We start from the raw sequence: 26,400 nt of genomic DNA, 5'->3' as shown, positions 1-26,400 counted from the left end.
GATAAAGAAGAAACTTGACCTATTTAAGGACTCTCCCACGAGCCATCACTAAGATGGCACTTCTGCTGGGGAAATTCCAGAGGTTTGATTCGATAAGAATGCAGAGTTCATATGCCTCGGAGCCCGGGCTCTCATGGCTTGGGAATGAGTCAGGAGCCCTGGGAGCCTGGAAATGCAGCTCTCCCACTGACTGACTTGATGGCCTTTTGTGAGCCACTTCACCTTTCTTCCTCCCACCCCCCTTTTTCTCTCTGGTGCCTTTTCTTAAGAGTTTCTCAGCTCAGAGGAGCTGCTGCTGCAGATCGAGTCTGACGAAACTTGTTACTCCTGGAGTAACAAGTGCTGTGTAAACACATGGTGGTGTGTTACTACCCGGATCTCTCCCAGAGACGTTCCTTGCAGACTTTTCTTTCTTAGGAGACAGCAAGGGTTTTCTAGTGTCACTTGAACAGATGGGTTTTGAGGAGGGCCTGATGCCTTACGTCACGCCCAGAATGAGCTGAGCGTGGAAGGCGTGTGTAGAGCAGGCTGGGTGAAGTTATCCAAATGCCAGTTAAACTTCCAGAAGGAATGAATTCAGGAGCTGCAAAGGGAAGACTTGAGCCTTTTGTTGTTTGAGGGATTTTTGTAAAAATCTGTTTCTAAAGGAAAGTGATGTAAAGCTTTATGGTGAGGGTACCAGCACATTTGTGTGTCACACACCCAGGCACCGGCACCACCTTTGGTTTTAGCAAAGCCCAGTGAAAAGAAGGGTCCTCAACTAGTTTGATTTAGACATTAGCATGTCAAAATATTACTTAATGTTAACTTAGATATTAACATGTCTAAATGCTTCATGTCATCTATTGGGATACATGTGTTTGGCCTGGAAGGCTCCTGGATTCAGTGTCCAGCTGGTTCCTGGAGGTGAATGGTTTGTCCTTGCATCCCTTGGGCTGAATGTGAATTGTGTGCCTAGTGATCCTCCCTGTGTCCAGCCTGCTGGAAGGTTCAGGGATGTGCTGCAGGAGCCGGTGTTCTCCTGGTGCTGGAAAGCCTCAGAGTCACCACGGCGTGACGTGTCAGCACCAGGATGGGTCACTTGAGCATTCAAAGGGCTGCAAACAACAGCAGAACGTCCCCAGTGTCACTGAGGCTGCTGCCTTCAGCTGATAACTGGGGGGAGAGGTGATGTCAGTGTCTGGCCAGGCCAAGGAGCTGCTGGGCTGGGATCAGTGAGCCCTGGGTGCTGGCTCTGCCAGCTGGGGGGTGATGCAGCACTGCCTGTGTGCCATCTGTGATGGAAACGCTGCATCCCAGCCCAGGAGGGGCCGTGTCCTGCCTGGGACCCACTGTGGCCATCTCCCATCTCCTCCTGGAGAAATCAGTCAGGATACAAACAGTCCAGCATTTGTTTTTGTAAAAATTACTCCTGGGAAAAAAAAAATAAAATCAATAAATGGGATAGAAAGGCAAAAGCATTCACGTTGGATCCTGCCACCCCTGGGCATTATCAGCAGGAATGTTAAAATAACATGGGCTGGAAAAGCTGCTGCCAATTAAAATAGCGGCCTCGGGAAAACCGTAAAGGTCCAGAAGACAGATGGAAGTGAGGGATGGGGGCATCATTTGTTGCATTCCATGGGATGCACATAGTTTCAGTAATGTGTTAAAATAGAAAGTCAGCGGTGGGGCTGCTTGCGAATCAGACTTGTGATGTAATGAGCTAAACAGCCCAGCTTCCAAGTCCCAGCTTGAAAAACATGGAAATATTTTGTTTCTAAACTTCCCTTTATCAGACTCTCTCACATCATTTGGCTCCTTCGTTTTTCTCCCAAAGGCCACTTAAATCCTTGACATTTTCTCCTGGTGATATAATTTAATGCAGCCAGACAGCCTGAAAGTGGGGCAGTTGTGAGCTGGGCCTGTGAAGGTGCCGTTCTCAGGCACTGGGCTGAGGAGTGGCTTTAACCCTGCGGGCGCTGCGGGACTCAGCTCGCCGAGGGTGTGAGGGCCTTGCTGTGCTCTCATTCCCAGTGCTGGGAGATGGTAAAGACAGTGCAACGCTGTCAATCCACCCACTTTTATGCCTGTGGGCAGGCAGGGCTCTCTGCAGACGCCTCTGCCGGGGTCAGGGATGTTCCCTGGGGCGTCACAGCCCCAGGGAGGGCAAAGCTGGGCCGGGTGGGGGTCCCAGGGAGCCACTTTTTACATATCCTTTGACAGATTGTTGTTTTTCTGACAGCTCATGCCCATAAAAGCACATACCTTCCAAAGCCCCGAAGCTCAGATGGCATTTCCAATCCAGCTCTTCTCTCTCCTTCTGCCCAAGAAGAATTAAATGCAGATTAAGCACAGTTCACTGACTGCACTCTGCAGGGCTCTTCTTTAAACTCTTTGGTAATTTGATCCATGCACCAATCAGCTGAAATGCAGCAAAATAATTTGCTCTCATTTATGCTGGACTAATGTTAAAATTACTCTTACTCTTGGATTTCTGCTGTTTGAGCTGGATGGACTCAATTCCAGCCATTTAAAGAAGCAGCTGTGTTTGTTGGAGCTACTTCCATAACACTTTTTTCCCACAGAGGACATTTCAGTTTGTCTTTTTGGCGATTCCACACCACGGTTTCCCTGCAAGTAGAATATTTTGTGAAAGCAAAGCCAGTATTTTCAAAAATAGGAGCCTCACTTTCGGGTCATTTCTGTATATCTGGTGCTTAAACATGAAATATTTGAGTGGCCCAAGGTGATAACCAGAAGAACTCAGGTTTATAAGGTGCTTCAGAACTCTCCCACCAGTTCCTCACTTTTTAAATTGTTGTCCACACGTGCTTACCAAAGAAACTCAATGCAAATTATGTCTCAGCTGCGAGGGAGGAAATAAATATGAAACACCTAATGATTTCAGCACGCTTGGGGCTGCAAAGTCTGGCCCAGTGTTAACTCTTTGGATTAACACAAACTCTCAAAGACAATTTCTTTTCCGTGCAGGGGCTGCCTGCTGTGGACTCTAGAGCTCCTCCCACTCAGACATTGCTTTTGCTGTAAATGCAGGGGTTTCATGACATTTCACAGCAGCAGAGGCTTGTAAAGCACTACAGAAGAGCAAAATATTTTCTTAGTCGTCAGTCTGATGGCTGAACAAATACTGCCCAGAGGAGGGGATCCGTGCTCGTAGGATTCCCAGTGCCTTTTGCAGGGTGGTTGTGGGTCAGAATTTGGAGTCTCCAGTAGAAGGGGAGGGCAGACATTTGTGTCAGTAGGAGAATAACCCCGTGTGTCTGACTGACCCCCCTGCAGAGGGTCTGGCTTGCCCCTGTGAGGTATGTAACCCTCTGTGTTGTTGTCCAGCAGGGTGGAGAAGCGGAAGGTGACAGACCCTGTGGGTGCCCTAAAGGAGAAGTACCTGCGACCCTCCCCGCTGCTTTTCCACCCCCAGGTAACAGCAGGGACGTTGTTGTGCCACGTTGGGTGAGTGCCAGGGGGCTGGGATGGAGCTGGTACAGTCAGGCCACTGGCATCACTGGGATCAGACTCCTCCTCGTCCGAGGGCTTGATTGGAATGTCCACTGTGTTCCACCAGTTACTGTCAGACAGTTTTATCTGTGCCTGGTTTGAGGATGATGGCAGTTATGCCTTGATGTTCCCTTTGCATTACCAGAAGAACGGGGCTGAGGTTTGGGCAGCTCTGCTGAACTCCTTTCCCAGGCCAGAATGCCTGGGTGGGTTTTCCTTCGGGAGCCCCTGGTGTGTTCATTTGCAGTGGTGCAAAGTGGAGAAGGACTGTCCAGCACCCAGGCAGCAGCATTTTGTACCTGCCTGGTGTTCCCTGACATCACCTGCAGCGTGTGGAGGAGCCAGGCAGTGGGTTCAGCTGTGCCTGCTCCAAAGGCGTGTGACAGTCACCAGCTATCCCCGTCCCTCCTGCTGTGGCCAGGCTGGGATCCCAGCCCCGTGGTCCTTATTGTGCTCTCCTTTATATTCACATGCATTGTTCTCCCCTGATAGTGTTTCCCACCTTAGATAAATAACTTGCAGGTTTGTGAAAGCTGGATCCTGGTTGCTTTCACAGCTAAACTTAGTTCCCTCATTGTTTCGCACCAGCCTCAGAGTTTGGTTAATAACTTCCCCCGATTTTTCCTTCATCCAGGCTGGATAATGGTGACAGGCTGGCCAGGAACATCCTGTGTTTGTGTGAGTTAGAATAGTGGGGATATCTGCCTGTAAAGAATCTGATAGCAGGGAGGAGCCAGTGTGGCAAAGCAAACCAACGAGACGATGAGAAACGTCCAGACCCTGAGCAGGAGCAAAGCTTTGGGTGGAAGGTTGTTAACATTGTTCCCGAAATCCTGACCACGTCCTCTTCCCATGGCGATGAAAAGATGTGGAAGGTCTGGTTATCTCTAACAGCTTATCACACAGAATAGCCCAAAATTTACAATCACTCGGGCCCAAAACTTCCTGATAACTGGTTCTAATGAAGCGTGTGCTGGGTACAGAGCCCTGGGTCTGGAGAGCTGCTGTTCCCATGCTGCAGCCCATCAGGGAGCTCAGATACAGCACAGGAAGGCAGGTCATTTGTTCCAGAATATGTGAGATTTTTACTATCAGATCCCCTTCCAATGTTATCATGGAATATCATGAGTTGGAAGGGACTCACAAGGATCATTGAGTCCTACTCCTGGCCCTGCAAAGACACCCCAAGAATCCCACTCTGTGCCTGAGAGTGTTGTCCAAACACTCCTTGAGCTCTGGCAGCCTTGGGGCCCTGACCACCACCTCCCTGGATCCTAGATTCCTAAAATCCTAGATCCTTAGGAAAAGATCCTGGATCCACCTGGTCTTCTCTCCCTCTAAACACGAGTCTGGCCTCAGCCCTTTCCTCTGTGACTCATCCCCCAGCTCTCACAGAGCCCTCAGTGGGATGGGAGGAAGCAGAAAATGTGATAAAAGTGTTCAGAAGACGTTTTCTCTCAGAATGAATTTCAGGCAGCTCTTATTTTCCAGCCAGTCGTTGGCAGAAGTTCCTCTGCTCTCTGGGAGTTTTCCCACATTGTCTATTCCAAATTAAACTCTGGACAGCATAAATAGCCAGTGTAACTTTTTGATAACTTAATGGAGGACCTTTTCTCACCTGTTAACGTTTCTTTTCTTCTCCCTTTCTTCTTTATTATAACCAGGCAGTTGTTCCCTAAATAGCAAAGTGCCTTTGCCACTGGAGAGGCCGTGGCCAATGTTTAGAATTTTAAAACCAGCCTACAGCTCTGAAGGCAGCAAACATCTCTGACTAAGTGCCTAAAGAACAGGGCACAACAAAGGGTAGCTCCAGGTACCCCGGCGAAGGGCTGAGTGCAGGGCTCTGAAAGGTCCAGAGAGCATTTTAACGTGATGGTTTTGTTCCATGACTGGCAGCTGGGGCAGGGCTGGTGCTGTAAATGATCAAGTAACCTTTTCAAGTGGCTGGTGCTAAGTATTACTTACAATTTAGCATGGGCTGGGAGCCTCCAACCAAGGGGCCGTGGATCTATTATCAGGGAATGGGGGTTACTACTCCTCTTGTTTTGCAGCTTATGAATGGCTGTCAGATTTCCACAATGTATTCTTGGGAGATTAAGACAACTTTTTTTTTTAATAGTCGTATATTTTTAAACAATATCTTGGCTCTCTTCCCCCTCCTCCCCCCCCAGCCCAGTTTAATAAAGTGTAAACGTGCAAAAGGTCAGCCCTTCCTGTACAATAGAGCATCTCCTGGTGATAAATGGCTTCCTACTGCCTTCCGCCCCCCTCTGCAGCCAGCCCCGCTCCCCCCGTGCTCCCGGGGATGTCAGCACAGCCAGGAGGCAGCTTTATTGCTGCCTTGTTTGTTTTATCCCTCTTTTCTGCTCTTGGTATCTCGAAAGTGCTCTCAGGAGTGCACAAAGTTGGATTTTGGAGATGTCAGCGTCGTCCTCCGAGCTGCACTTCTCTCTCTTGGCTTTTGGATTTCCAGTTTTGCTCCAATGAAAGTAAAAGTGCTTTTCTTTAGGTAGGATTTTTATGCAAATCCATTTTTTTTTCCCCACATAGGCCAACTTCTTTCTTTCCTTTTTTTTTTTGTTTTCCCCTTCTCCTGTATCTCCAGCTTTTTCCCTTTCTCCCTCTTTCACGTGTGGTGTTTACTCCAGTGTTTAGGTGAGCACACAGCTGTTGCAAAGTCATACAAACTAAACCTGCTAAAGGCACCCAGGGGCATTTTCCTCAGTGTCCCATCCCCAGGTCAGCATGCCAGCTGCTCCCATCCCAGCAGGATGTGTAGCTGTTGGTCCTGCTGACTGTAACTCACCCAGCCACAGCTCACATCCAGGGCCTTGGCCGGAGTTCCCTTTCACTGCAGGAAGCTCAGCCATCTCCCACCCATCCTTCCATCACCTTTACTGGCTGCTGAACCTTTCCTACATATAATTAAAGTGTTGGCCTCTTTGGTAGGCAAACTCTCAGGGGACCCACTCCATCCTGAGCCTGATCCTAACTCCTCCTCTTCCCAGCTGCTCCCTTTTCACCCCTTCAGCCTCAGCCTGTCCTCTCTCAGCTCCCTGAGCAGCCATCACACACCCCTCCCACTCCACTTTGGCCTGAATTCTTCTGCCTCCTGCCTAAAACTTCTCTGTCCCCTCACACCTGGGGTCGTGTCCCTTCTGCTCCCCCACAGCTCCCCGAGCCCCTGGGAGGACAGAGGATGCTGTAGGAGACATCCCTGCTTCCCAAGGCTTGGATTTGGGTTTGAGGGGAGAATTTGGGTGCTGAGTTGTACCTCTGGCATCTGACCACGGTGCTTAGTTTCAGTTTTATTCCTGGAAAAAGGGCAAACGGGCATATTCTGAGATAACTTTTACTCTGAAATGCTAAAAGCGAGCACAGGCACATTGCAGAAGGTGAACAAGTGCTGATTTCTGGGATCTAAAGTCCTGGCTTGGCCATTTGTGTCTTTCCTGATTTCTCCAAGACCAGTACACTGTTCCTGTCTTCCCTGGCTGGGATCAGTGGCTCCATTTCCCACTGTGCAGCTTCCAAGAGTGAGAGCAAACATCAGCAACAAGCTCTGACCGACCCTCGGGAGCTGAAAGTGGCGTTTTGTGCACCAGCTCCTGCTCCTCCCGTGGGGTTTTGTGACACGAGGTCTTGCCTTGTCCTTGCAGATGTCAGCCATCGAAACCATGACGGAGAAACTGGAGAGCTTTGCAGCCCTGAAGGCAGACACTGGCACGTCCCTGCAGCCCCTTCCCCACCACCCCTTCAACTTCCGATCGCCGCCGCCCACGTTGTCCGACCCCATCCTGCGCAAGGGCAAGGAACGCTACACCTGCAGGTGAGGGACGGGCACCCCGGGGAGCCAGAGCATCCCCAGGGCATGGGGGCACCCCGGCAGATGCCCCCCAGGCTGGGGCACCCCAAGGGACCAGGGATATCTCCACTGCCTCCACGGGGGTGGGAGGGGAACCGAGGAGCAGCAGAATTAGCCCAGAGCGTTGGGATGACTAATCCCCTCTGAAATAGCTTGTTTTGTCTGGGAGGAAATCAGCATCTTCTGTTTGCTTTGTAATTTTTAATAACCCTGAGAGCGGATCTGGACATTCTCAGGCGGGCCCAGTTCCCCAGGCCAAGGCCCTGGTGTGTGGCAGCGAGTGCTGTGGTTCCCAAGGCCAGCACGGCCTCAGCTGTGTCCATCTCAGCTGTGTCCATCTCTGCTCTGTCCATCTCTGCTCTGTCCATCTCAGCCGTGTCCATCTCAACCGTGTCCATCTCTGCTCTGTCCATCTCAGCTGTGTCCATCTCTGCTGTGTCCATCTCTGCTGTGTCCATTTCACCTGTGTCCATCTCTGCTGTGTCCATCTCACCTGTGTCCATCTCAGCTGTGTCCATCCCAACCATGTCCATCTCTGCTGTGTCCATCTCAGCTGTGTCCATCTCTGCTGTGTCCATCTCTGCTGTGTCCATCTCTGCTGTGTCCATCTCAACCATGTCCATCTCTGCTGTGTCCATCTCAGCTGTGCAAAATGAGGGCATTGCAAACCATGGATGCAGGAAACAACTTCTTCAAACACACTTGCACCCCCAGAAGTCCTCGAGTGCCCATCCCAGCTCCAACAGCTCCTCTCGGAGCAAGTCACTGATTTTTAATAACAAACCTCTGCCTCTGTTGTACCTGCAACTGCTCGGGGGTCTCGTGGTGGCTCCTGCTGAGGTTTTTTGGGTGCAGAAACGGGCACATGCTTTGGTTGATGTATCTCTTACGTGCAGCTCTGCCACAAAAGCTGCAGGCTCAAATTTCAGCTGAGTATTTAGAAATTGGAGGAGTTTACTTACAATAGGGACTAAAATTTAGATACACATTCAAGAGTTACCATTTGTGTTTTGGTTGTTGAGGAACACTCACATGGACTGTTTATCCTCAGGACATCTGAGGGTGCTGAATGTGTTTGAAATTAAGAGAGTCTGCTCAAAGCTTCCTCCTACAACAGAGTCACAGAGTGCAGCCCCTCATCCTTAGTATTTTATTTCCCAGTTAGTATTTTTATTTATACCTTTTGAGTTTACTGTGAACTGGATTTACTGGGGAACACAGTTCCTTCCTTTATTAATTTCCTGTTGCTGCATCTCCTTGCTCTAAGCAGCTCGTCAGCCCCATAACCCAGCACTGCAGCCTTTATCCAGGAGAAAATGCTGTGAATTCCAAGGGTGGTGGAGCAGATTCTGTATGATGAGCAAGTAAACAGGGCTCTAAAGGACATCTATAAACATCTCACCTGACAGGATGACCAGGCAGGGAATAAACCCCCTGTATCCTGGTGAAGGAACGCTGTAGTTAAACCATGTCCTCAAGTGCCATGTCCACACATTCCTTGAGCACCCCCAGGGATGGGGACTCCACCACTGCCCTGGGCATCCCATTCTAATGCCTGACCACCCTTTCTGTGAAGACATTCCTCCTGATGTCCCACCTGAGCCTCCCCTGGCACAGCTGGAGGCCGTTCCCTCTCCTCCTGTCCCTGTTCCCTGGGAGCAGAGCCCGACCCCCCCTGGCTCCCCCCTCCTGTCAGGGACTTGCAGAGCCAGAAGGTCCCCCCTGAGCGTCCTTTTCTCCAGGCTGAGCCCCCCCAGCTCCCCATCAGACTGTGCTCCCACGTCACCTCTGTGACCCCTGTTATCCTGGGGTGGGTTTTGACCTGCACATCTTCCCCCCTCGGTCCGGGAGGGAGCTGGGAGTGCACTGAGGGATTTTGGGGGCGGTGTGAGGGTGGGTGAGGTGGGTGTGCTGTGCAGTGGCTCCTGCCCTGATGGTTCCCTTGGCTGTCTCTCCCCAGGTACTGTGGTAAGATCTTCCCCCGCTCAGCGAACCTGACGCGGCACCTGCGGACGCACACGGGGGAACAGCCCTACAGGTGAGCCGGGCCCGGGGCAGCCCCTTCCCAACCCCCCTCGCTCCCCACGCCGGCATTTCTTCCCCTCTCCATAAAGCTGTGCCAGCAGAACACCACGGGCCTGGAGCATTACACAGAGTGATTCATAGTGTTGTATATTATGTGTACCAGCCAAAAATAATCAGGCTTGGCAGCCTGAAGATAGACACTTAACTTATATTTAGATGTATGCTGGCAAACGAGGGCTCTGATTTGCAGTGTTGTTTCACACTCACGTTAACCATTCATCTCAAGGACAGCTGAAGGTGCTGAATGGCTCTGAAATTCGGGCTGGTTTGAAGGGCTTGCCAGGACCTTCACTGCTGGGGCTGGATGGATTTTTTTTTTCCTTTCCTGATGTATGTCAGAGGTGCCTGGAGCAGTGGATCAAAAAAACAAAGGAGAAGAGAAACCCTATAGAATTATCTGCTTTAAAATCGAGGTTTGGCAGTGTCTGACCTTAAATCACGAAGTTTAAAGGGACTGATGGAAGGGGGGGATTCACAAACAGTCTCACACATTCAGTGGGTGTTTCAGGTAGAAAGCTGGATTATTTTCTGCTGGTTGTGGACAAGGTGGTGTGATTTTGACCCCTCAGTGTGCAGGGGGTGTGCACAGGGACAGACTCTCCCTCTGGGGAGCCGGCACAGTGTCCCATCCCAGCACATGCTGGTGCTGTGGCTCAGAAAGGGGCTCCTGTTTAACTCAGGGCTTTAAACTTGAATAAAACTCACAAGAAAATATGTGTAGTATGTGTGTGTAGGTGTAGGAATGACTATTTCTCATGGAAGACCAAGCAGGGATCTTCCCCCCCAGTATTTTCTCCCAGTCCTTTGCAGGCGGTTTCAAAAAACTTCAGCAAAAATACACTTTCTTGCTAGAATTGGGTCCATATATGAGCAAACCTGAAGGAAAGATGAATGGAGAGCTCGCTGCAAACCAAGCACTCTGTTTTCCATGATGTGAGTGAGCGTTTTGCACGTTGTCAAACAATAGCAACAATTCAGTTTCGTTTTGGGCAGCTGATGCTGCAGCGTTTCCATGCACAGCCATGAGTTCACAGCAAAACCAATGTGGCAGTTACTGTATGAAGAGAAACACAAATTTGTAAGCAGCAAAAGGCCATGTGGTCAAATACATCACACTTTTATGCTCAGTTTGACTCAGGAGGCGACTCTCCCCCATTGTAGTCGCTGCTACGTGCGGAGCCACGTTTATTTTCCACGCAGAATTTTGAGTAGACGTTAGGTAAATTAAAAATACCCCCCCTTCCAAAGCAGACATATGTTTTGGACCCGGTCCCTGCCGTGGTGTTTGGGGCTGTGGTATTTGATACGAGGAGTGGGCTCTGTGTGTTCCCTGGGCACTGAAACCCTCGCTCCCGATTATTCGGGGATTGTTAGTTCGGTTTTCTTCCAAAAAAGGAGACTTGCAACTTAACAAAGGTTAGGAAAATAAAGATTTATTTGATCTGGTCTTCTCCCAGAAAATGGCCTGGGTGGGTTTTTTTCGAGGTCTGACTCCTGGACAGTGTTGCTGTCTAACAGCACTCCGGAGGGTCGGAGCTGCCTTTGCAGAGGAGCTTTAATTATCATTGATTTGCTTTTTGCTCTCAGAGAAATGAGATTTGCAGCTTTGGCAGCCAGAATTGTTTGCAAAGCTTGTTTTTTTAAGTATTGACTTCATGCAGGTAAAAGGAGGGTTTACTGATGTCTCCCTGGTAACTTTGCTTTTGACTGTTTAAATGCTTTTCCTTTTGATTCTGCCAGTGCTATATATTAATTCAAATATCAATTTAAGTGTTCTTAAAGTCAATATAAACTGACCAGATGTTCACGTGGAGATTAAGAAAAAGACCAGAAAACAAAGTGCTTTGGTTTCAATTCCTGATTTTCAGTGAAAAATTATTTTACCAAGAGTTTTTACCAAGATGAGCATTTTTATCAAGTCACTTAAACCTCCTAGATGTCTGTTTAATTATGTATAAAGTACAAATTACTAGCACAGGAACAATAAGGAGGCAAATTATTTTTTTTAAGGGAAAGTGAAACACGTTTTTTGAACGGTGAGAAATACCTGCCAAGGCACTTCCTAAAAATCACCTGATTTGAAAAGACTCCGAGCCCCTGTGCCCTACAGTGAAATTCAGTGTTTCTTCTCACTCTTTTGTTTGCACCAAATCTAAAATTCAGGAGTAGGTTATTTCAAAACCCAGTCATAAGACCCTTGTAGGTCTTGTGCCCTGTTATTTGCATCAGGCTGAAGCTGTCAACTAAAGCTGACATCTGCCACGTCATTTCAGATCATATGTAGTTCAGTAAATGTCTTTATTGAAGATATTCCTCATTTCCTGGTGTTTAAAATGCAGCCTAAGTTCATCCCTGCTATAAATGCTCTTGGGGCTGAGGAGGAGTTGCTGTCTGTGTGTTTTGTGCTTTTTCACTGCAGTTCTGCCTTTCCAGCTCACACTGATCAGCAAATCCGTGTAAAACTGCCACTGTGTCCCAGGGACTCCTTCCCACATCCCCGGGGTTTGCTCCCTGTTTTCCCCTCCACCCGTGTTATCCCGGGCACCTCCAGCTCCAGGGATTGTCTGGGGTTCCTCAGAGCCCCCAGCTCCAGCTCCAGGGATTGTCTGGGGTTCCTCAGAGCCCCCCAGCTCCAGGGATTGTCTGGGGTTCCTCAGAGCCCCCAGCTCCAGCTCCAGGGATTGTCTGGGGTTCCTCAGAGCCCCCAGCTCCAGCTCCAGGGATTGTCTGGGGTTCCTCAGAGCCCCCAGCTCCAGCTCCAGGGATTGTCTGGGGTTCCTCAGAGCCCCCAGCTCCAGCTCCAGGGATTGTCTGGGGTTCCTCAGAGCCCCCAGCTCCAGCTCCAGGGATTGTCTGGGGTTCCTCAGAGCCCCCCAGCTCCAGGGATTGTCTGGGGTTCCTCAGAGCCCCCCAGCTCCAGCTCCAGCTCCTTCTTTGCTGTCACTCACTCCCACTTTAGATGTTTTTAGCCCATTGCTGTGTTACTTTAAGCTGATAAGGGAGAAGCTTTGCTGGTGTCCTGTCGGTGTGTTTGCAAAACAAATACTGCTGCCTTTGAGTGTTACTCTTCTCCTGCCTCCCTGTTCACCCTCCCCTGAATTTTAGCTGGTTCCTGTGTCTGGGTCATTTATTTAGATTAAAACCAGCAGTTCCAAGCACTGACCCCTCTGGGACCACAAATAATGCTGGACATCTCCCTCATGCCTTTGCTCCCAGGCATTAGCTGCTCCTTCCCCGTGGCCCTCTGGTTCCTATTTCTTTAACAAGCTCTTTATCCTGTCTCCACGCCCTGCCCTGGCTGCACACAGCTCGTTGTGAGAGCGAGGACCTGTCAGAGGGAACTTTTCAAAGACTTCCTGGACATCTAAATAAATGGACACGGAGGGGGCTGGAGCTCTCCTGCCCTGCCCGTGGGAGAGCTGCCCCTGAACCAGCTGGAGCTGCTCCTGGGAGGGACTCAGGGAGAGCCAGGCTGGGTACCTGGGCAGCCCTGGTGCCCACTGTGCCAGGTATCCACTGTGCCAGGTATCCACTGTGCCATGTATCCTGTGCCAGGCACTGGGACACACACACAGAGCTGAGTTTGGCTCAGGAGGGCACAGAGATGGTGCAGATGGGCAGGAAGGGAAAACCACTGGCACCAGCAGGGATGAGCTGGACAAAACTACTCGTGAAAATCCCATGGAACAGTAGGAATTTGGGGGTGCTGATTGTTCTGGATGTCACAGCTTTCTGAAGGGCTGAGCAGGAGGAGCTGCTGAAGCCTGGCAGCTCCTGAGAGCAGGGTCCTTGGTGCTGGAAGTCTGTGTTTAACTCCCCGTGTAGAAACTGTGCTTGTTCTTGCTGATGTTCAAGTGATGTTTTCTGGGGTTGTTTAGGGGGTTTTGAAAGAACAAAAAGGAAAGACTTTAGAAGTCTGAAAAAGCTGTGGTTTAAAAAGAGATTTTGCTTTCTTCCTTGGTTAATCCTAATAAAGGTTCATTATTTGAAGTATCTTTATTCTTTCTGGAGGTTTAGCAGTAGGAAATTCGGACATGGAATCCATAAACATTCAGTGAGAGAGAGTGTTTCATAAATGTATCCCTGCTATTTCCAAAAATAATAATCAATTTATTTTTGGAGACCAAATAAAAATCACAGCTGGAGCACATCTGGAAATGGGGGGGGTGTTTCACAGCCAAGACTTTTTTACATTTGCAGTTGAACCTGTTGTGTCTGTAGGGAGGAATCCCATGTCCTAAATGTCCAGGGAAATGCAGTTTCATCCTCGAGTGAGGCTGGCACGGGGTGAGTCTGGGTGCCCTGAGCACATCAGGAGCTGCTGCTCTTCCCAAAACCTGTGTGGATCCCTCTGCATCTCCATGTCTTGGGACTTTCCAGCCCAGACTTTTGGGGGATTCTTGGATTCTTATGGAGGAGTAGCTCAGCTGAGCAGGGCAGACGTTGCTCTGGGCTGGAGGAGCTCGGAGCAGTCCTGCTGAACTGAGTGCATTTGTCCTGGAATTACAAGGGCTTGGGAGCAGTTTGGATTTTGTCCCGGGAGTGTCTGGGATTTGTGGAGGATTGTAGCAGAGAGAGATTCTGCTGCTCGTGGGTGTGGAAGCAGAGCCACGAGAGAAGCAGCTTTGCTGAGTTCCAAGGGATGTATTTAACGGGAGAGACCTAAGGAGGGATTCGGCGGATTCCGAGGGGAATGAGGCTCCCAAAACTCTGCAGTGCGGCTCGAAGCTGCCCTCTTCAGTCCGTTGGAGCCCACAGCACCAGCCTGAGCAAATCCTTGGGTTTTTTTGGAGGGAATCTGAATCCAGAAAGGAGGGTGACCACTTTGAACAGGCCCCCAACCCGTCTGCCACGGGTCGTGCAGGGACTCAGCTCAAAGAGGGAATATTTCTTCCCTCAGCAGCTTCCCTGAACATCCTAGCTTGACTCCTTACGGTCCAGTTTTTCATCTTAAACCAGATATTCACCTGTAGGAGTAAATCCTGTTGGGAAATTATGTTGTATTTCTTGGGAGCTATTGTACAGAAAGAACAACCATTATTATCTTTAAAGACACACTCTATGGCCTGGATCTCCAGCACCACAAGGAGTTTCACAAATAAAGTTGGAGTTTTTTGTGTGTCCAGCTGAGACTGTCACCTGTTAATAACTATTTTATACATTTCACCTCCCTTCTTTCTTCTTCCCTCTTCCTTGTCCTCCCTCCACAGCCGTATTTCACCTAATCCCTCCCAAAAGGGGAAGGTTGGAAGGAACAAATCCACCTTTCTTATTTTAACCTTGATGTGTGGAAAAGTAATTACTTTGTTTAAAACCCTTATTTGTTTGGACGACTTGCTTCCTAATTAATCCTAACCCTTTCTTTGTGCTCCTTGAGTAACAATAATATCAGATTTGTCTGCAGTGATTAATGCCTTGTGCTTCCCATGTCCTCAGCTGAGTAATGATTTATAGACCAACATTCCCTGGTTTTCTGATAGTCAGATTTTTCTTTTTTTCTTTTCTTTTTTCTTTTTTTTTCCCCTCACACTGCAATCTCTGGTGTTTGCTGCTGTTTTTCAGGTGTAAATACTGTGACAGGTCATTCAGCATTTCCTCCAACCTGCAGCGGCACGTCCGGAACATCCACAACAAGGAGAAGCCATTCAAGTGTCACCTGTGCAACAGGTGCTTCGGGCAGCAAACCAACCTGGACAGGCACCTGAAGAAACACGAGCACGAGAACGTGCCAGGTAGGGCAGGACGTGGGTCTCCCGGGGCACTGCAGGGACAGGACACCGTGGGCTGGTCTCTCTCTGGCCCTTGGGAAGCCTCTCTGGAGTGCACTGTTCCCTAAGCTGGGGTTGTGGGGGTGTGGAGTTCAAGAAGGTAATTCAGGCTTTGCCTTAAGATAAAAACTGAAGGAGGGAATCCCTGTGCTGAAACCAAGGAAGTGATTTCCCAGCATAGTGAAAAAAGAAAATATTATGGAAAAGTTAAAGGCAAACAGCTCTGCAATGGATGAGGGTTCTTAAATTGTGTGTATTGTCCATAAATGCTGAATATCCCCTGTATTTGTCTCTGTAGTTCAGGTCTGGGAAACACAAACTTCCTTTGGGAGCTTCGGGCCATGAGTTTTCTCTTGCCTGTTGACTCAGGAGTATCTAGTGAGGGGACTGTTCCTCCTTTGTGTTTCCTGTTCCTGGTGGCCTTGGCAACACCTGATGGTGTCTCCTGTTCTCTCCTTGTCTCTCCCCACAGTGAGCCAGCACTCTGGAGTCATCACCAACCACCTCGGGACCAGTGCCTCTTCCCCAAACTCGGAATCAGACAACCATGCACTTTTAGATGAAAAAGAGGATTCCTATTTCTCTGAAATCAGAAATTTTATTGCAAATAGTGAGATGAATCAAGCGTCAACTTTAGCAGATAAAAGGTAGAAAATAGAATTATCTGGTGACAGTACAGGCACAAACAGTAAAATAATATGAGAGAGAATTTAAGCTGGTTGGTAGAAGCTTCCTCCTCCTGATTGCTCAAAGGGAGACCGTTGGAATACAGCAGCACAGAGAAGGAGGAAAGCTGCCTGTCCCACAGATGTTATATTTCAAGAGACTGAAAACCAGCATTTAAATTCACAGTAGACATTATTGTAGTTTGAAAAACCTTGGGGTTGGTGTATTCTTACCATATTTATTGGCCCTTAAGACATGGTGAAGGCTGATTTTTAAGTGCCTGTGGCATGTTGGTTTTCCTTTTTCTTGTGTCTTAAATAATCTCTGTATGTATATAAATATGTCTCTGTGTTCATACACATATATATAATATTATCAAAGCATTGCAGTAGAAGTACATGACTTACACATTTGCCACCTTTTTTTTCTTTCCTCTCTCCTTCTCCCTCCCCCTCTGACCAAATATTTCAGGCCAGAAATCCAGGGTATTGACGGCAATTCCCAGTGTCATGGATTAGCAAATGAGAAAGCAGAAGATGTGGATGATGAAGATGAAGAACTGGAAGAGGAGGACGACGACAGCCTGACGGGGAAGTCCCAGGACGAGCCGGTGTCGCCCACGGCGGAGCCCCGAGGGGCGTTTGAGGATGAGGAGGATGAGGAGCCCACGTCTCTCACCATGAGCTTCGACCACACCCGGAGGTGAGGGGGGGCTGTTCCATTCGAGGGGCCGGAGGGGGCTCAGCCCCTGCCCCGTGTCTGTGGTGGATCATCAGTGCTGTGGTTTGTTTTCCCAAGCCATGTCTCTCATGCCTCCGGTTTGATTTGAGCGTTCACTCCAGATTCCATTTCACCATGGTGGGGGACACGAAACAAGTGGACTGCAAGGAGGGTCTGGGCTGAGGTGTGTGTCCAAGGCTCCAGGAGTCTGGATCAGGAGAACAGTTGGTCCCACACAAAACCCAGGGCCCCACAGCTCAGCAGATATTGTCTTTCTCTCCAAAACTCTGGCCAGGGTGAGGGAAGGGGCACCTGTGCAATCCCTTTGGAGCTGCTCTGGCCCTTGGAGTCACAGCAAAATATCCTTGACTGCAAGTGGAGCTCTCAGAGCTCTGCCAAAAAGGGGATTCTGCCCCTGTGCCCCCTCAGGTGAGACCCCCCTGCAGAGCTGCCTCCAGCCCTGGGGTCCTGGCACAGCAAGGACATGGAGCTGCTGGAGTGAGTCCAGAGCAGGCCACCAAGTGGATTAGAAGGGTGGAGCAGCTCTGCCATGAAGACAGGCTGGGAGAATGGGGATTGTTCAGCCTGGAAAAGAGAGGGCTTCAGGGTGACTTAACTGCAGCATTCCAGTACCTGAAGGGAGCTACAAGAAAGATGGAGAGAGACTATTAATAAGGGCTTGGACAAGGGGGAATGGCTTCACACTTACAGAGAGCAGAGTTAGGCTGGATATTAGGAAAAAGTTCTTCCCTGTGAGGGTGGGGAGGCCCTGGCACAGGTTGCCCAGAGAAGCTGTGGCTGCCCCATCCCTGGAAGTGTTCAAGGCCAGGTTGGACAGGGCTTGGAGCAACCTGGGCTGGTGGAAGGTGTCCCTGCCCATGGCAGGGGGTGAAATGGGGTGATTTTTAAGGTCCCTTCCAACCCAAACCAGTCTGTGATTCTATGATTCTATAAAAAGCAAAGACTTCCCCAAGGTCAGCCATGCCCAGACAGCTTTAAAATTCAAGTTTCCTGCACACAGTGCAGGCCCAGCCTTCTTTTTGCCTCGTGGCAGCAGACGTGCCAGGATGCCAAGTGACACCTTCCCCAAGCCCAGTGCCCCGCTGGTTTTGGTGCAGAACCTCAGACACCTGCAGCACTTGTTGCTCTCCACTTCTTGTCTGCTCCTGCCATGCCGTGTGGTCCCCGTGTCCGTGTGTCCGTCCGTTCTCGCATGTGGCTGTGACCCCCGTGGGTTGTGCATGCAGGCACCGGGCGAGGGGCGGGCGCCCAGCCGAGCTAACCCGGCTCACCCCTGGTCCTTGGTACAGGTGTATTGAGGAGGACGAAGCCGCCCTGTTAGATTTGGAGCAGATGCCGAATTTTGGGAAGGGGCTGGATCTTCGCAAAGCAGCCGAGGAAGCATTTGAAGTTAAAGATGTGTTTAATTCCACCTTAGACTCTGAGACAATAAAACAGACTCTGTACAGGCAGGCTAAAAACCAGGTGGGTATACACAGAACGTTTTCCAAGCTTGCCGCCAGCACGGACAGTAGGATTAGGGAGCAGCTGCCCTCCTCTAGCAGAGGGTTGTTTTCCCCTTCTAGTGGGTTATTTCCCCCCTGCAGTGGTTTATTTCCCCCCTCCAGCAGGAATTCTAACACACCCACGGATCGTGAGTGAACTGTGTCCTGTTGCAACCACTGAGACAGAGAGGAAGGGACTGGCCATCACCTTTAGGGCACCAGGTGGATTTGTTGTTCAGCCCGTGTGGTGAGAATGTGGCTATACAGGAAGAAAGAGACATCTTGTCTGTTTTTATCTGTCTGTATAAATGTTTCTGTGGCTCTTTATTTATTTATACTTTGAGACGGGTCCTCTGTTTGTAAACACCGAGGTTTGTTCTGCAGAAACAGCAACAAAATGCCCTTGGGTTTGGTTATAAAAGGTGTCACAGACAATAGCATTGCCAGGACTTGCAGCCCAGCGTGTCTAGAGGGTCTCCTTGTTTATCTCCTTGATTTCTAAAAGTAAACCATATGTAAAAGGACTGGAGAGAGCACACTCAGCCCTTGGCAGGGGATGAGCCCAGCTCTGGCCTCAGAGGCTCTTTTTGATTTTCCAGCAACAGAATTTATCATAAAATCTGTTTCAAATATTCAGCACAGCAGTAGTTTAGTGCTACCATGCAGAACATGATTTTTGATTTATCACCCAAAATTTGTGAAATTCTTGTCCCCCTTCACAGCAGGTGTTAGGAGGGAGGGAGGATCTGCTGGAAGATTGAGCAGAGCTTTTTTGGGGGTGAAACTCAATTAAATACAAGCCACTTGCCAGACTCTTACATGTGTCCTGTCACTAATATCCCAAATGCACTAACTCTAGGAACAACCTGCTCTTTTCCAATGTGTATCACACTGTTAGGGCCAACCTGTGCTTGACTGGGGAGGGGTGGTATTTTTGGTTTTTGAATCAGTTTTACACTTGAATCACAATAAGCAACTTAAATAATTCAAACCATATCTTGTGCTGGAAATGGAAGAGTAAACCAACATTTGTGTGAGCAGCAGAGCATTCCTTTGGCTTTCTTTTAAGCAGTTTTAGAAGTGTGTGTGTCCACAGCACCACAAAGCTGTTCCTCTGCCCTGGACCAGGGAGGGTGGGGACCAACCTCTTTCTCCTGGGTGACAATGACATTGGCTTTCCCCTCTGGTGTGTGAGGTTATCATTGGCCTCAGTCCTCACACCACTTGTGTGGGTTGTGGAAGGACACAGAGGTGTGTGAGATGAGCAGTCCTGGAGGAGGGAGAGCACCCAGGTCCCAAGAAGCCAGGTGGTTGTTGTGTATGCAGAAGTCTTGGTGTGTTTCTCCCAGAAAACACCTTTAATCATTTAGCTGCAGCAATAAATCCACCCTGACAGACCATCTGAACACACCAGTAGTGCCAGTGAGCATTTTGTGTTCCCAAATAGCTCCGTGCAGGTGTCTGCAGGCACCAGTGGGCTCATGCCAGGCAGTGAGTGGGGATGAGCAGCTGCCCACCAGTGCCCACCAGGATGCTGCCCTGTGGGCATTGCTGCCCCATTTCCAGGGCTCGTGCCCGCCCCAGCCCAGCCTCTCTGAGACTCTGGCCTATCTGGGGATGTACTTGTTTTAAGAGCAAACCCCAGTACTAGCTGTCTTTCCCTGGGAGCAGAGGCTGCAATCACTTTGTGGGACCTGGCTCGAGATGGGTTTGGGCCTGTAAGGGCCAGTGGGAATGATGGTCTCTCCTGACTATCCCTACAGCTGCCTGTAAACGGTGGCAAATCCGAGTCTTTGGAGTGGTGGGGGCTGTCCTGGTGTGTGGATGGGGGTTTATGGCCCAGGCCAGAGGGTGCTGCCTGCCCCAGTGTGTGGGGTCGGGGCTGTGCCTCACCCCCCCTGTTCGGGGTCCTGCGGGGTGTTCACAGTGTCCTCTGCATTCCTCTCTCCCCAGGCTTATGCAATGATGCTGTCCCTGTCTGAGAACGCTCCCCTCCACACGTCCTCCCAGAACTCTCTGGGTGCTTGGTTGGACATGGCAGGAGCAGCTTCAGAGTCGGGGACCTTTAACCCCATCAACCACCTCTGAGAGGTCCTCAAGGCACTGGCCAGAGTCCAAGCGAGGCGGCAGTGGTGCTGCAGCTATCCTTGCAAAATCCCAGCGAGCAGAAGATGGATGAGAGGGCCTCAGGGAGTCGTCTGAACTTTGGGCTGAGAAGGAAACCTGTCGCATCCGACCTACACGTCCTGCATTTTTACCCATCCAGAGTTTTCCTTTCTAATTTATCAGAATGAACCTCTCCCAAGCTGGATAACCCTGACGCAGCCCCAGGATTTCACTGTCTATAGGAACAGCATGAGCAAGACATGAATTGCAACAGTGCAATCAAAGATTGGCCCCTCCAACCTTACAAAGCAGTGTCACTGAGCCTGTCCAGCCTGAGCAGGAACGGCAGCTCGGAACCACACGGCAGCATTTCCTTCCCATCCAGCTGAGCAGGGAAGTACTGAGGGAAGGGAACCAGGGCTGGCCTGTCCCTGGTGCAATTCTGACACAGTCACTGCAGTTATACCAGGGAAGGGAAATTCATCCCATTTCACTGACCCCCAAAAGAGATCTGTGCTCCCACAGAAATACCATCCTGTCCTCTGTTCCCAAAAAACATTGGCACGGCACAAAGCTCCTCGGAGGTGAGGCCTGGAGTCATCCTACACTCCGTGCAGGTCCCAGCTGGGACATCTCCAGCCTGGAACGTTGCTGGGTCAGTGTGTGGACGTGTCACACCAACGCGGGTCATCGGCTGTGCCCTGAGCACCCTCTGCCTGAGAGGGCAGAGGGCTCCCCATCCCTGCCAGTGCTGCCAGCCCAAGCTGTGCCCGGGCTGGAGTGTCACAGTGTCTGGGACAGAGCCGTGCCCAGCCAGGGCGGTGGTGGTGGTGGCACTCGGGAGTGATGGAGCTCCTGGCAATGCTTGGAATTCCCCAAGCAGAAAGATCCCAGGGTGAGCCCTTCCCTGGCTGTGCACAAGGAAACGTGTGCTGGGCGAGTCTCACCCCACTGAGGGCAACTCAGACACATCTCCTGTGTCATCTCCCGGGGGTTTTGGGTGACATCATTCCGTGCTGATGGTATCTGGGGCTGTGGCAGAGATCTCTGATTCACACCGTTGTTCTGGCCTGTTGGACGCTGCCTCTGCACCACCCGCTGCTGCTTGGCCTGTAATTTCAGTAGGAAGGTTAACATCTCCGTGCTCCAGCAGCCTGAGGGTGCAGAGCTCTGCTCGGGCACAGAGATAAGAATCGAGTTGTCTCTCCAACCCTAAAGTTGCTCACAGATATTTTGTGAGTGATTTTAAATCGCTTCAAAGCCTCATCTCCTTTGCTGATACACAGCAGCCTCCAGAAATCCTCTGGGCTTTCTGCTGTTCTCCATTGCAATTGCAGTCTGCTGTTGGAGCAGGGAATTTGGAGATAACATTGATTTACAGAACGATTCTGGAAGCCACGTGCAGCCCCTCTACCTGCTCAGTATGGAAAAGGGCAGATGGAGGTTTCTGAGCCAGTCCAGAGTGGGAAGCCTCATTCCATCATGCCAAAACAACGGAACCACCTCCCTGAGTAAAGCAGAGGTGGTGGGGGGAGTGATCTCTTTGCAAGGTCAGCTTTGCTCCCGAGAGCACACCTGAGGCTGTTTTTGGGGAGCCGGGAGCCTCAAACTGTTCACGGAGGAAAACATCAAAGATGGCTTTGGTACAGAAGGAACAAAAGGTAAATTAGCAGCATCAGCGTGTTTCCCAAGAAAATTTATCCTCCTTTTTTTTGGTTTTCCACAACATCCTGTGAAAGTGCCCAAGGCCCTGAGAACACCAGTCAGTGTAACCGAACTGCTTCATGTATTTGCACAAAGCTCTTGGGCAGGGGAAGCCCGAGAGCCAACACTGTCAGAGGAACCCTGGCTCTGCAGAGGGGAGGGACAACCCTGTCCCATCCCACCCCACCCCATCCCCACTGTGGCAGCTGCAGCACAGCCCTGCCCAGGCACTTGGCCTTTAAATTATTCCCACAGGGGCCAACTGAAAATAATAAAAGAATTGTTTCTTTTCCTGATGGAATTTATTTTAAGCTGTATATAACTTGTAATTTTGGGCTAATTCCTTTCTTATTTTATTTCTTCCTTAACAGTATTTTTTGCATTAGGTATCATTCTTGTGAAGAAACAATGTTAATATAAGTATGTAGTGAAGGACCAAAATCGTGTTGTTAAGGTTGGATGTTGGATGATGGATAACCAGGGAGTAGGAACATTTTGTCCATGTGCCAAATGCCCCCAGATCAGTCCTGCCAGTCGTGCTGCCAATTCTCCAGACAATCACCCCTTGGGTTCCCTTTGCCTTGAAGTGCCCAGGGCATTGGAGGAAGGTTCTAGTGATGGCCTTGGCTGGTTGGGAACCAGCACCAGCTCCCCCAGTGCAGGAGGAGGAGGAGGCCAGTGGGGATGCTCTGCCTCGATGGCCCTGCTCCAGGAGAACATGGAAAGGGCCATAAGCATGGGGATAGATCCATCCCGTCCTGTTCCAGCACGAAGCCGATTTGCAGCTCCTTGGATTTTGGCAGCTGCTTGGAGCAAACAGTGTGTGAGCATGTCTGTGGTAGGGCCCATGGCATTGCCTGTTGTACTGGAACAAGATCTGTGGGCAGTAAGCAGGGTTTGCATGCTCAGATCCCATGTTCTGTCCATCCTTTGAGGGGGTCGGGATCTGCAGCTCGAGGAGGGAACGGAGCAGCCAAGGGAGTGTCAGTGAGCTGGTCACCAAAATGTGGGCCAGGTATCAAGAAATTCAAGAGTTATCATGGGGATTTATTTGGGGTATTTATGGTCTTCCTGTCCACATCTCAGCCCTTCCCCCTGTTGCGTGGTTTCTCCAAGAGCTGTTTGTCAGGTCCTTGCTCTGACCAAGCTCATGCTGTCGCTGTCCCCCTCCCGGGGCTGATCCTGGCTCTCCACAGACCTCCAGGAGTGAGGGCTCCTGGTGCTGGCCAGGGATGGGGAGGTACAATCCAGCCAGGGATTGAGGACATTAAAATATAGGGTTTAAAATCATGAAATTATTTTTTTTCTTTTCATATTTTCTGATTCAGTTTTCTCCCCACTTTCTCTAACTCATATCTCCGTGTGTTGTATGATCTCCCAACTCCTCTAATTTAGCACTGATTACAAGTTTTGATTTTCTGGTTAAGAAACAGAAAGCCTCATTGAACCTCTGTTTAGCTTTCACTTTCATTGGATTGCACTTGGAATGTGCTGCAGTTCCCAGCAGGTGTTTAGGTTTCGGTTTGCTGCTTTAGGGAAGAATCCCGTATTTTCAAGGCTGTTTCCCGAGAGTTTTGTGTCGAGGACGTTCTGCCATCAGGGCACAGGTGGCTTCCCAGCAGTGGGGAAGGTCTGGGAGCTTGGGTGAGATGTGGAGCTGTGGTGCTCAGGGCTGTCCAGAGCCATGGACACGTGGGGATCCAGGATCCCAGTGCAATGTGGGCAGGTGAGGGTGGCAGGGATGGGAATGTGGGCTGGCGTGTCCAATAGCCAGGGCACCACTCAAGGTGTGATTTAAACCAGAGCTTTTTGTAGGACCTACTTATTGAAGTATCTTCACATCCCACGGCCTTATTGCCACAACAGCACAGAGGAGAGAAGGGCAAGGCCTGTGGGTGTTTGGTGTGCCCGGGAGAGGCCGGGAGCCGCTGGCTGCCCCCTCCTGCTCGGCAGGGAGGGAATGTCAGTGCTCCACAAAGGGCCTCTGCTTTGGCCACAGGTGGATCTTCCTGCCTGGGCTGGAGCTGGTGGACACGGGTGTGGTGTCTGTCCGTTCCCTGCTGCCTGCTTGCTGGTGGTCAGTCCTGGTGTGACCACTGTGGCTGGTGTGGAGAACGGGGGTTCTCCTGCAGGATGTGCCGAGGCACCGGGTTCTCCCACAGGACGTGTTGAGGTTCTTCCATGGGATGTGCCCTTTGGTGCACAGGCTGCTCTGGGTGGGTGCCTTTCCAGGGTGTCCCCGTGCCAGCCAGGTCCTGCCTCACAGGGCACCCCAGAGATGTGGCTGTGCAGGGCTCCACTGGAGCTGCCCAAACCCAAACTGAACAGGGCTGAACAGCAAACACCAGCCGAGTTTGCTGAGCTGCATTCCGGGACAAACACCCAGCCGGGGTTCTGTCCTGCTTAAAACAGTGTAGAGGAAGCTTTTGATTTCTCCCGAATCAGCACTTAGACGCTCAGTAGACGTTCCCGGGAACGTTCTCGCTCCCGCCGCGCGGAGCCTCCCGGAAAGCACTTGCACAATGACATGGACGCGTTTGACTCTAAAGCATCAAAGCACTGGATCGTGAGCCCCCTCCCCTCCGCCCGGGTCAATCTGCTGACTTACACTCGGTTTCTTACGTGCTGTATTGTGTGTGTGTGTGTGTGGCGGGGAAGGGGAGCGGGACCCTGCCCGCCGCTGCCCCCGTGGGCAGGAGTCAGCGCTGGTCACATAAGGGCAAAACCCTCTGCTCCTCGCCCATGGTCAGTAGTGTTCTCACAAAGCCATGAAACTTCTCTGTAGTGTTGAGTGATACTGTGACTAAAACGTTCTTGAATGATTCCGAGGTTCTTTCTCTCTCTCTCTCTCTCTTCTGTCATTAATTTTTAGTACCACTTTGGAAGAAAAAAAAAAAAAAGAATGAAAAATAAAAAAAAGGCAGCTTTGATTTCCAAATGTGCAATTCACATGTGAACAAAGTAATTCTGAAAGTAATTCTCAGTGTATTTTACATTCTCGTTGCTCTCTTCAAAGCAAGAGATGTTTTGCCCTGATGTCATTTCCAGCCTGCAGAAGATGTAATTTAAAACATATATATATTGTGCTTGCAAGAATCATAAATCTGTGCATCCTATGTCATTCCTTTTCCCATTGTTACAATACAGATATGATTTAGGTTGGATTTTTTTTTTTCCTTTAGACCTGTATAGTGTTTTTTTAAATCAATTGTAAATGTCTGGTTTTCATATAATGTTTAAAAAACATTGAGAAAGAGGATGGTGCTTGTTCCATATCATTCTTGATTGTATATTGCTTCTGTTATGTTTATAAGTAAACTGTGCATGACTTGTGTTTAGCAGTCATTATTGTGTCTGTTTGTGAAATTTTTATTAAAAAGAAAAAAATTCCGTAGATGCACTTATTGTATATGTGATTAGATTTTGCGTCCGAGGCTCGAAGCCTCGAACTGCCAAGGAAGAAAGAAAAAGTGTTGGCAGTTATTAATTAATATGGAATCGCTTTGTTGGGAGCATAATGAAATAAAAGATATGAAGTGTAGAAAATAATTAAAAAAAAAAAGGCGATTTTACAAATTTCATTTTGATGCTTGTGATAAAAGACAAATGTACTTGTGTAGAGAAATTCCTTTAAAATAATGAATAGAAAAAGCTGATTTTGAGGTTAATGCTGTAGAATAGGAATGTATACCAAATGTAATCTTTCCAATGCTACAATGAATTTATACATGAGATTGATATGCAATAAACCTGTGTGCTTTTATAAGCAGTGGTCCCATGAGCTTCTTTTCATGGAAGAGCAGCCAGTAAGGGGGTGTTGGGCCGTGTCACAGCCTGGCTTTGCTGCTCTGTGCTCCCTGTGTGGTGTGATGTTGTGTGTGCATGGTTTGTAATACTTCAAAGAGCCTCAAAAAATTAAATTATGCCCCCCCCCCCGCTTGCTGCCAAGGTCAGATCACAGAATCAGTGAGGCTGGAAAAGACCTCCCGGATCATCGAGTCCCCCCTGTGCCCGATGCCCACCTTGTCCCCAGCCCAGAGCACTGAGTGCCACTGCCAGGCCTTCCTTGGGCACCTCCAGGGCTGGGGACTCCAAACCTCCCTGGGCAGCCCCTGCCAAGGCCTGACCACCCTTTCCAGGGAGAAATTCCTCCTCATGTCCAACCTGAGCCTCCCCTGGCACAGCTGGAGGCCGTTCCCTCTCCTCCTGTCCCTTGTTCCCTGGCAGCAGAGCCCGACCCCCCCTGGCTCCCCCCTCCTGTCAGGGGGTTGCAGAGCCAGAAGGTCCCCCCTGAGCCTCCTTTTCTCCAGGCTGAGCCCCCCCAGCTCCCTCAGCTGCTCCTGCTGCTCCAGCCCCTTCCCAGCTCTGTTCCCTTCTCTGAACACTCTCCAGCCCCTCAATGTCTCTTGGAATGAGGGGCCCAGAACTGGACACGGACCTCGAGGTGTCTCAGCAGTGCAAAGCAGGTGCAGGTGGTGCTGCT

The 26,400-nt window shown here is 50.0% G+C and overlaps 1 protein-coding gene across 5 annotated transcripts in view; it reads left to right on the top strand.

Annotated features, from left to right (window-relative positions):
• PRDM16 (PR/SET domain 16) overlaps positions 1 to 25,683 on the top strand; it is a 262,890-nt gene extending 237,207 nt beyond the window's left edge. For 3 of the 5 annotated variants that reach the window (XM_064678372.1, XM_064678376.1, XM_064678375.1), the window contains 8 exons: positions 3,334 to 3,421; positions 7,158 to 7,327; positions 9,324 to 9,401; positions 15,011 to 15,180; positions 15,689 to 15,863; positions 16,354 to 16,584; positions 17,913 to 18,087; positions 20,061 to 25,683. In XM_064678372.1, the coding sequence (XP_064534442.1) occupies positions 3,334 to 3,421; positions 7,158 to 7,327; positions 9,324 to 9,401; positions 15,011 to 15,180; positions 15,689 to 15,863; positions 16,354 to 16,584; positions 17,913 to 18,087; positions 20,061 to 20,195 (1,222 nt within the window). In that variant the 3' untranslated portion in view covers positions 20,196 to 25,683. The remainder of the gene's footprint in view (positions 1 to 3,333; positions 3,422 to 7,157; positions 7,328 to 9,323; positions 9,402 to 15,010; positions 15,181 to 15,688; positions 15,864 to 16,353; positions 16,585 to 17,912; positions 18,088 to 20,060) is intronic. The other 2 variants (XM_064678373.1, XM_064678374.1) reach the window with 2 other exon arrangements.
• The last annotated feature ends 717 nt before the right edge of the window (positions 25,684 to 26,400 follow it).

Source organism: Pseudopipra pipra, chromosome 22 (assembly GCF_036250125.1).
Source record: "Pseudopipra pipra isolate bDixPip1 chromosome 22, bDixPip1.hap1, whole genome shotgun sequence".
NCBI classification, from domain to species: Eukaryota; Metazoa; Chordata; class Aves; order Passeriformes; family Pipridae; genus Pseudopipra; species Pseudopipra pipra.
Note: the sequence above shows the minus strand (reverse complement) of the source record. Positions and strands in the feature narration are given on the sequence as shown.